The sequence below is a fragment of the Toxotes jaculatrix genome, chromosome 5, assembly GCF_017976425.1.
Source record: "Toxotes jaculatrix isolate fToxJac2 chromosome 5, fToxJac2.pri, whole genome shotgun sequence".
Taxonomy (NCBI): Eukaryota; Metazoa; Chordata; class Actinopteri; family Toxotidae; genus Toxotes; species Toxotes jaculatrix.
The window spans coordinates 9,927,680-9,938,598 of NC_054398.1; the positions used below are offsets into that span (position 1 = coordinate 9,927,680).

Consider the following 10,919-nt stretch of genomic DNA (forward strand, 5'->3'; position numbering starts at 1 on the left):
CTGCGTGTATGTGTGAACACAATGTAGACTCAACACTTCACATTCGGCAGTGAGGGTGACAGATTATGTAATCAGAGGGGAGGGCACAGGGTCACAGAAATGAATGCACGTTTTGCGGTTTAGATATAAATTAATGTTTTCATGCCTTTTTTTCTTTGTTCTTTTCTTCCTTGTATGTCTTCTCTCTTCCCTCCTTCTTCCTCCCATTTATCTTGTCAGGAACGTGCTGAGAAAGCTACTGACTCAGCCCCAGCAAGTGAAAGAGGATGTCCTGTCCCTGGAGGAGATCTTAGCTGAGGGAGTGGAGGGTGAGGAGGCCGGCATCTGCCCTTTCCTCCCTCTCTCCCCCCTCCCTACCCCATCTTCTGGCCCTGGGGCCTTGCCAGAGGTGGGCATACCCAGGCTCTGCAAGGCCAGGATGAAGGCTCTGCAAGAGGCCAGCTACTACAGTGCTGAGCACGGCTACTTGGACGTGACCATGGAGCTACGAGCTATGGGTAACTATCAGATAGCAAGAAGAGAATGGGTGATACTTTTCAAATTGTGCTTACTTTGAAAATAAAAAAAAAACAAAAAAAACACACACACTTTTTAACCAGGTGTACCATGGAAACTACATGTGTGGCTGGAATCTCTGCGTTGTGCCCAGCAGCAGTCCAGAGCAGGGGTCACTCTTTCCCTCCTCAGAGAGTTCACCACGATCCGAGAAGAGGACTACTGTGAGGAGCTGGTCACCATGGGCCTGCCCCTCATGTTCAATATCTTACGGACCACCAAGGTACCATCAAACTGTATCTGCTTGGCTTCCTCCTTGTTGTTTTCAACTTCATGGGCATCATTATCACAAATCATATAAAAGCAAAAAATAAGTTTTCCCCTCCCTGTTCATTTTCTTCCAGAATGATGCCATTATCCAGCAGTTGGCAGCTATTTTTAGTCACTGTTTTGGCCCAGCACCCCTTCCAGCCCTCCCCGAGATGAAGGCAACTCTTTCAGCACAGTTGGGTAAGGAAACTATGATTCTTGCATGCGTGAATAGACATAGCTCAGTGTTTTAGAGTGGAAGAGTGTAATGGCTTTATGTTGTCAATGGTTGAAGGGCTGCAACTTATTATTTTCTTTATTGACTAATCTGCTAATTGATTAGTCCTGTGTGTGTGTGATTAGGCTGTAAAATGTTCTGAAAAATGTCCACCACAATTTCCTGAGGCCAAAGTGATGTCATCAAATTTTTGTGCTGTTCAACAAACTTTCACCCAAAGATAGTCAGCTCACCATCATATAAGACAAATACTGCACAAGCAACAAATGGTCACAAACAGTCTGACTTTGATGTGATCTTCTGCAGACCCTCACTTCCTGAATAACCAGGAGATGTCAGATGTGACTTTTGTGGTGGAGGGGAAACCGTTCTACGGCCACAGAGTGCTGCTCATCACTGCTTCTGACAGGTGAGTGCAGACGAGTTCATGCTGCACAGAAAGAGATACATTACCTTATACTTAGATGGAGTGGTCTTATAGAAAAAAAATCCAAAAGGGTTTTTTGATGAAGATATTTGTTTTCTTTTAGATTCAAGTCTCTGCTGGCCTTTTCTGGAGCAGATGGAAGCCCCAACAAAGAGGTTGAGATCAGTGATGTCAAGTACAACATTTTCCAGGTAACAAATATATTCTTTATTTCTTGACAATGCCCCCGTTCCTAAAAAGAGATGGAAAAAAATTCATGCTTATATATAGTATGACAAAACACATCACATTACTGTGTACTACTGCACTGACTTGTTTCTAAATGAGACCTTTGACTTATCTGCAGATGATGATGTCATACCTGTACTGTGGTGGAACAGAGTCGCTGAAAACTAATGTGTCTGACTTGTTGGAGGTGAGAATCACTAAACAGATACATGCCATCACCCTGCATGGTTGTGTGATTTTACATTATAATTTAAAAAAACAAAACAAAAAAAAACATTGACATTAAATTAAAACTGAAATCGTATGTTTTGTGTTTTTGTTTTTTTTGTTTTTCCTTTTTGACCAAAAAATGTTTTGGATTATAATCTAATGATTGAGCATATGACAGCTGTGTATACTATATACATACTGTAATAAACAACAGCAACATCCTGCCCAATTTAGCCCCTTCATATGCACCTGTGCAGTTTTTTCCTGCATTCTACTGTTCACAGTTAGACCGGTGGAATTTAAAATTGTCTATTCAAATGTACTCCAATAAATTTCATTTAGGATCTCACACAGGTTTTAAAAAAAAATCACACCTAACAGGAACTGTAAACAATGTCAAACATCCCTGAAATGCCTGAAATGTCAGTTACAAAGCTCTGTTACACAAAAGCTAAATGTAAAACTGCTTACGTACACAACAGCAGTAATTACAGCAGGTCAAGGTTGGAAAAGCAAGTAAAATTCAGACAATGTTTAACACGTGGCATAGTAAGTAATGTTCACCTTTATTTTAAGGTAAATTATTTTCAAAGAATGATGATGATGAGCAAAAATGTTATGTAATAGCAAAGTAGAAAAAGCCACACTGTTTTTAAAAAAAAAAACGACTGAATGTGATATGACAGTGTATTGTGTATAGTGTATAGTGTTAACATTGACTTGTGTTTCCTCCTGCAGTTGTTGTCAGCTGCCAGTCTGTTCCAGCTGGGGGCGCTACAAAGACACTGTGAACTCATCTGCTCTCATCACATCAACCTGGATAATGCAGTCAGCATCTACAAGACAGCCAAGGTAACACACACACCGAGAAGCCTGGATCATATTCTACTGCCATGTAAATAAGTATTGAAAGCTGTTTTAATTAAGTAACTCACAGAAGGAGAGAGAGTTTAAGATGCAAACAGATATTGTATATATACAAACAATTTTTTTTAAATATTTCATCTCTATTTTTGATGTGGCAAAAATTCATGACGATTATATTAGGGATGGGGTCGATCCGATCCAGTATTGGTATCGGGTTCCGATACCAACATTATTCACGGATCGGAAATTTCCGATCCAACCTGCGGAGATTTCCTATCCATGAATCATATAGTTAAGAAAATGAGTGACACCAGGAAAAGAAGCAAAATCTGGAACCATTTCAATTATATTGATAATACAAAGGCAGAGTGTAGAGTCTGCACAACCAACCTGCACAGGCAACTGAGAATTGTTTGTTTAAAATTTGTTTAAAAGAAAAAAGCTGAAAGTTTAAAATTGTTAAAAGTTGAATTGATTGTTTTTTGTATTTTTTTAAATTTATTTTTTATGTGGAGTAAATGACGGCATATTTATATAATAAACATAGATAAATAAAAAATACATTAGTAATTCATTTTGTACATATTTTTACATTATTGTTGATAGTAAATTAAATAGTATGGCCTCAAAATATCATAAAAATGGTCATAGTATAGTAAGGCTTCAAAACAGGCCAAAAAAACTCATACTTTAGTATGGCCTCAAAATATGCCAAAAAAGGTCACAGTATAGTAAGACTTCAAAATAGGCCAAAAAAAGTTATACTTTAGAATGGCCTCAAAATATCATAAAAATGGTCATAGTAAGGCTTCAAAATATGCCAAAAAAGGTCATAGTTTAGTATGGCCTCAAAATGTCATATAAATGGTCATAGTATAGTAAGGCTTCAAAATAGGCCAAAAAAAGTCATATTTTAGTATGGCCTCAAAATGTCATAAAAATAGACATAGTAGGCTATAGTAAGGCTAAAATATGCCAAAAAACCAACTCCCCGAAACCAATGGGTGATGTCACGGGTGCTACATCCATGTTCTATACAGTCTATGGTCGAGTCGGACTCGTGTACTCTTGTGTGGTGGATGTAGCTGCGTGTAGCTACCGCTTAGCTTGTTAGCCTAGCTGATTAGCCTTAGGCTAGCTCGGTTGCTCCAAGCTAAGTGGCCGGGTTCTCGACCGGCTGACCCCGGCTGACCCGTAGAGTAAGCCTGTTTGCCAAATATGGAAAATACACTCCCACTAAAATCCAAGATGGCGCAGCTCAAATGCCCATGGTTTGGTCAGAAAACCGACTCCCCGAAACCAATGGGTGACGTCATGGGTGCTACGTCCATGTTTTATACAGTCTATGGTCGAGTCGGTTTTTTCACATTGCAATATAATTGCAAATGCAATTAATTGTTCAGCCCTACCTTTATGCTTATCTCTTGAATTTAATAAATATGTTGTTAACAGGATTTCCTGTTTTTCTGACCTTATACTTACCTCAAGTTGCCTTTTGGGACATACATGCATACATTTGTACATATCATACTTGCCTGTAGAGAACATTTATTACAACATCATATAAAATCAACAATAATGATATTAATAATAAAGCAAACAGAGCTCTGGTATCGGAATAGTAACTTTTTTTTTTCCAGTATCGGCAGATATCCAAATTCAGATGTCGGGATGGGATCGGAAGTGAAAAAAAATGTGGATCGTTGCATCCCTAGCTTATATTGTCCTCTCTTTTTTCCAGGCCCATGGTTCGTTGGAGCTGAGCTCCTTCTGTGAAGGTTACTTCTTGCAGCATATGCCTGCTCTGCTGGAGAGAGAGGGCTTCAGGAGCCTGCTGCTGGGACCCCCCGCGGCCCGACAAGGGAACAACTCCACTTCTACGCTGGTTCACAGCCGGGGAGACTCACCTCTGGAGGAGCTGGAGGCCACCCTGGCACAAAGACTACGCTCGCTGTATGTCACCTCCCGAGTCTGAGGACAACAGGATGGATGCTGAGAAGACAGAGGAGAGAAATAAGTGGAAGAATGTGGCAGTGTTGAAGCAGAAGTTTCATTTTACCACTGATACGGGATCCGATTTTTACAGAGATGTCTAAATGGTTGGAGAACATGTTTTCTTCGTAACATCTGATCCTGGCTCTGATCACAAAGCAACTTCCACAGTACTTTGACACTGGGACACAGATCAGTGAATTATTTGGCAGCAGTTAAGACTTTGCTCTGTGGACAATTCAGTGTTTCATATTTTTGTGCCAAGCACTCCATCTTGACATTTATTACAGTGCACAGCATGTTCATGAAGAAGAAAATTTGACAATGTGAGGCTTTTCTCCAAGGCTCAGGAAGCTTAAATGGAGAAGCAACAGATGGATGCAACAGGTGGCAACTCTGAATCATGAAACACTGCTGCCCTCTAATGGACAAAACTGGCAAAATAAACAGTTGCCTTGGACGACTGGGATCTGTGGCATCCTCCTGGTTCTGACTGAAGCATCTAAAGAATTGAGTGAGGAAGCCATGCTGGACTTTTGGCTTTGTCCTAATTTCAGTTAAAAACGCAGAGTGGGAGGAAGGCCTCATCGCCTCCAGTATTGATGTAAGCTCTGGATTAACAAATGTACTTTTTATGTAACTGTATGTTTTTATTTTCTATTTTTAAAAAACCGAAGAAACACAACACTTGCTGAAGAGTGGGATGGACATTTTCTATTTAATGAGAAAAAAAAGATGAGAGTATTTAACGGGGGTGTTCCCTTTTTATTTTGTTTGTAGTCCAAGCAAATTATTAATATTAATGTTTAAAAAATTGCTTTTGTGTAGCTGTTGTTTTTCCAGGTACACTAACAGTTAATTAAGCTTATGTATGCTGAGGTTTAGTGCTTCTACACAGGTACAGCAGCAGAATCCAACATGGGATTTGGACTACATAAAGTCTGTTTTAATGCTGAATATTGTAATAAACCTGGTTAACAAACCTTTTCTTTTCTTTTTTTTTTTTACTGGTACAAACTATTCCAGATAGGCCAAAAAAGTCATACTTTAGTATAGCTTCAAAATAGGTCAAAAAAAGTCATATTTTAGTATGGCCTCAAAGTGTCATAAAAATGGTCATAGTATAGTACAGCTTCAAAATAGGCCAAAAAACTCATACTTTAGTATGGCCTCAAAATATGCCCAAAAAGGTTGTAGTATAGTAAGGTTTCAAAATAGGCCAAAAAAACTCATACTTTAGTATGGCCTCAAAATGTCATAAAAATGGTCATAGTATAGTAAGGCTTCAAAATGGGCCATAAAAAGTCATACTTTAGTAAGGCTTCGAAATAGGCCAAAAAAACTCATACTTTAGCAAGACCTCAAAATGTCATAAAAAACGTCATAGTATAGTAAGTCGTCAAAATCGGCCAAAAAAATTCAAAATTTTTTTGACCTCAAAATGTCATAAAAAATGTCATGGGGGGTAAGGCGTCAAAATCGGCCAAAAAAAGTCAAAAAAATTTTTGACCTCAAAATGTCATAAAAACGTCATAGTATAGTGAGGCGTCAAAATCGGCCAAAAAAAGTCAAAATTGTTTTTGACCTCAAAATGTCATAAAAAACGTCATAGTATAGTAATGCGTCAAAATCGGCCAAAAAAAGTCAAAAGTTTTTTTGAGACCTCAAAATGTCATAAAAAACGTCATAGTATAGTAAAGCGTCAAAATCGACTAAAAAAAGTCAAAAAAATTTTTGATCTCAAAATGTCATAAAAAACGTCATACTATAGTAAGGCGTCAAAAAATGACAAAAAAAGTCAAATTTTTCTAAGACCTCAAAATGTCATAAAAACGTCATATGGCCGTAAGGAATCAAAAAATGACAAAAAAAGTCAAATTTTTCTAAGACCTCAAAATGTCATAAAAAAACGTCATACTATAGTAAGGCGTCAAAAAATGACAAAAAAAGTTAAATTTTTCTAAGACCTCAAAATGTCATAAAAAACGTCATACTATAGTAAGGCGTCAAAAAATGACAAAAAAAGTCAAATTTTTCTAAGACCTCAAAATGTCATAAAAAACGTCATACTATAGTAAGGCGTCAAAAAATGACAAAAAAAGTCAAATTTTTCTAAGACCTCAAAATGTCATAAAAAACGTCATACTATAGTAAGGCGTCAAAAAATGAAAAAAAAGTCAAATTTTTCTAAGACCTCAAAATGTCATAAAAAACGTCATACTATAGTAAGGCGTCAAAAAATGACAAAAAAAGTCTAATTTTTCTAAGACCTCAAAATGTCATAAAAAACGTCATACTATAGTAAGGCGTCAAAAAATGACAAAAAAAGTCAAATTTTTCTAAGACCTCAAAATGTCATAAAAAACGTCATACTATAGTAAGGCGTCAAAAAATGACAAAAAAAGTCAAATTTTTCTAAGACCTCAAAATGTCATAAAAAACGTCATACTATAGTAAGGCGTCAAAAAATGAAAAAAAAGTCAAATTTTTCTAAGACCTCAAAATGTCATAAAAAACGTCATACTATAGTAAGGCGTCAAAAAATGACAAAAAAAAGTCTAATTTTTCTAAGACCTCAAAATGTTATAAAAAACGACATACTATAGTAAGGCGTCAAAAAATGACAAAAAAAGTCAAATTTTTCTAAGATCTCAAAATGTCATAAAAAACGTCATACTATAGTAAGGCGTCAAAAAATGACAAAAAAAGTCAAATTTTTCTAAGACCTCAAAATGTCATAAAAAACGTCATATGGCCGTAAGGAATCAAAAAATGACAAAAAAAGTCAAATTTTTCTAAGACCTCAAAATGTCATAAAAAAACGTCATACTATAGTAAGGCGTCAAAAAGTGACAAAAAAAGTCAAATTTTTCTAAGACCTCAAAATGTCATAAAAAACGTCATACTATAGTAAGGCGTCAAAAAATGAAAAAAAAGTCAAATTTTTCTAAGACCTCAAAATGTCATAAAAAAACGTCATACTATAGTAAGGCGTCAAAAAATGACAAAAAAAGTCAAATTTTTCTAAGACCTCAAAATGTCATAAAAAACGTCATACTATAGTAAGGCGTCAAAAAATGACAAAAAAAGTCAAATTTTTCTAAGACCTCAAAATGTCATAAAAAACGTCATACTATAGTAAGGCGTCAAAAAATGACAAAAAAAGTCAAATTTTTCTAAGACCTCAAAATGTCATAAAAAACGTCATACTATAGTAAGGCGTCAAAAAATGACAAAAAAAGTCAAATTTTTCTAAGACCTCAAAATGTCATAAAAAACGTCATACTATAGTAAGGCGTCAAAAAATGACAAAAAAAGTCTAATTTTTCTAAGACCTCAAAATGTCATAAAAAACGTCATACTATAGTAAGGCGTCAAAAAATGACAAAAAAAGTCCAATTTTTCTAAGACCTCAAAATGTCATAAAAAACGTCATATGGCCGTAAGGAATCAAAAAATGACAAAAAAAGTCAAATTTTTCTAAGACCTCAAAATGTCATAAAAAACGTCATACTATAGTAAGGCGTCAAAAAATGAAAAAAAAGTCAAATTTTTCTAAGACCTCAAAATGTCATAAAAAACGTCATACTATAGTAAGGCGTCAAAAAATGACAAAAAAAGTCAAATTTTTCTAAGACCTCAAAATGTCATAAAAAACGTCATACTATAGTAAGGCGTCAAAAAATGACAAAAAAAGTCAAATTTTTCTAAGACCTCAAAATGTCATAAAAAATGTCATATGGCCGTAGGGAATCAAAAAATGACAAAAAAAGTCAAATTTTTCTAAGACCTCAAAATGTCATAAAAAACGTCATACTATAGTAAGGCGTCAAAAAATGACAAAAAAAGTCAACATTTTTCTAAGACCTCAAAATGTCATAAAAAACGTCATACTATAGTAAGGCGTCAAAAAATGACAAAAAAAGTCAACATTTTTCTAAGACCTCAAAATGTCATAAAAAACGTCATACTATAGTAAGGCGTCAAAAAATGACAAAAAAAGTCAAATTTTTCTAAGACCTCAAAATGTCATAAAAAACGTCATGCTATAGTAAGGCGTCAAAAAATGACAAAAAAAGTCAAATTTTTCTAAAACCTCAAAATGTCATAAAAAACGTCATTCTATAGTAAGGCGTCAAAAAATGAAAAAAAAGTCAAATTTTTCTAAGACCTCAAAATGTCATAAAAAACGTCATACTATAGTAAGGCGTCAAAAAATGACAAAAAAAGTCCAATTTTTCTAAGACCTCAAAATGTCATAAAAAACTTCATACTATAGTAAGGCGTCAAAAAATGACAAAAAAAGTCAAATTTTTCTAAGACCTCAAAATGTCATAAAAAACGACATACTATAGTAAGGCGTCAAAAAATGACAAAAAAAGTCAAATTTTTCTAAGACCTCAAAATGTCATAAAAAACGTCATACTATAGTAAGGCGTCAAAAAATGACAAAAAAAGTCAAATTTTTCTAAGACCTCAAAATGTCATAAAAAACATCATACTATAGTAAGGCGTCAAAAAATGACAAAAAAAAGTCAAATTTTTCTAAGACCTCAAAATGTCATAAAAAACGTCATACAGCCGTAAGGCGTCAAAATATGACAAAAAAAGTCAAATTTTTCTAAGACCTCAAAATGTCATAAAAAACGTCATACTATAGTAAGGCGTCAAAAAATGACAAAAAAAGTCAAATTTTTCTAAGACCTCAAAATGTCATAAAAAACGTCATATGGCCATAAGGAATCAAAAAATGACAAAAAAAAGTCAAATTTTTCTAAGACCTCAAAATGTCATAAAAAATGTCATACTATAGTAAGGCGTCAAAAAATGACAAAAAAAGTCAAATTTTTCTAAGACCTCAAAATGTCATAAAAAACGTCATACTATAGTAAGGCGTCAAAAAATGACAAAAAAAGTCAAATTTTTCTAAGACCTCAAAATGTCATAAAAAACATCATACTATAGTAAGGCGTCAAAAAATGACAAAAAAAAGTCAAATTTTTCTAAGACCTCAAAATGTCATAAAAAACGTCATACAGCCGTAAGGCGTCAAAATATGACAAAAAAAGTCAAATTTTTCTAAGACCTCAAAATGTCATAAAAAACGTCATACTATAGTAAGGCGTCAAAAAATGACAAAAAAAGTCAAATTTTTCTAAGACCTCAAAATGTCATAAAAAACGTCATATGGCCATAAGGAATCAAAAAATGACAAAAAAAAGTCAAATTTTTCTAAGACCTCAAAATGTCATAAAAAATGTCATACTATAGTAAGGCGTCAAAAAATGACAAAAAAAGTCAAATTTTTCTAAGACTTCAAAATGTCATAAAAAACGTCATACTATAGTAAAGCGTCAAAAAATGAAAAAAAAGTCAAATTTTTCTAAGACCTCAAAATGTCATAAAAAAACGTCATACTATAGTAAGGCGTCAAAAAATGACAAAAAAAGTCAAATTTTTCTAAGACCTCAAAATGTCATAAAAAACGTCATACGGCCGTAAGGCGTCAAAATATGACAAAAAAAGTCAAATTTTTCTAAGACCTCAAAATGTCATAAAAAACGTCATACTATAGTAAGACGTCAAAAAATGACAAAAAAAGTCAAATTTTTCTAAGACCTCAAAATGTCATAAAAAACGCCATACAGCCGAAAGGCGTCAAAATATGACAAAAAAAGTCAAATTTTTCTAAGACCTCAAAATGTCATAAAAAACGTCATACTATAGTAAGGCGTCAAAAAATGAAAAAAAAGTCCAATTTTTCTAAGACCTCAAAATGTCATAAAAAAACGTCATACTATAGTAAGGCGTCAAAAAATGACAAAAAAAGTCAAATTTTTCTAAGACTTCAAAATGTCATAAAAAACGTCATACTATAGTAAGGCGTCAAAAAATGAAAAAAAAGTCCAATTTTTCTAAGACCTCAAAATGTCATAAAAAACGTCATACTATAGTAAGGCGTCAAAAAATGACAAAAAAAGTCCAATTTTTCTAAGACCTCAAAATGTCATAAAAAACGTCATACTATAGTAAGGCGTCAAAAAATGACAAAAAAAGTCCAATTTTTCTAAGACCTCAAAATGTCATAAAAAACGTCATACTATAGTAAGGCGTCAAAAAATGACAAAAAAAGTCAAATTTTTGTAAGACCTC

At 34.2% G+C, this 10,919-nt stretch overlaps 1 protein-coding gene across 1 annotated transcript in view; it reads left to right on the forward strand.

The window, feature by feature from the left end:
- The window catches only part of abtb2b (ankyrin repeat and BTB (POZ) domain containing 2b), a 46,706-nt gene extending 40,957 nt beyond the window's left edge, over window positions 1–5,749 (forward strand). The window contains exons 10-17 of the mRNA XM_041038354.1: window positions 220–497; window positions 600–778; window positions 900–1,005; window positions 1,349–1,451; window positions 1,573–1,660; window positions 1,816–1,884; window positions 2,646–2,759; window positions 4,516–5,749. Of these exons, the coding sequence (XP_040894288.1) occupies window positions 220–497; window positions 600–778; window positions 900–1,005; window positions 1,349–1,451; window positions 1,573–1,660; window positions 1,816–1,884; window positions 2,646–2,759; window positions 4,516–4,749 (1,171 nt within the window). The 3' untranslated portion in view covers window positions 4,750–5,749. The remainder of the gene's footprint in view (window positions 1–219; window positions 498–599; window positions 779–899; window positions 1,006–1,348; window positions 1,452–1,572; window positions 1,661–1,815; window positions 1,885–2,645; window positions 2,760–4,515) is intronic.
- The last annotated feature ends 5,170 nt before the right edge of the window (window positions 5,750–10,919 follow it).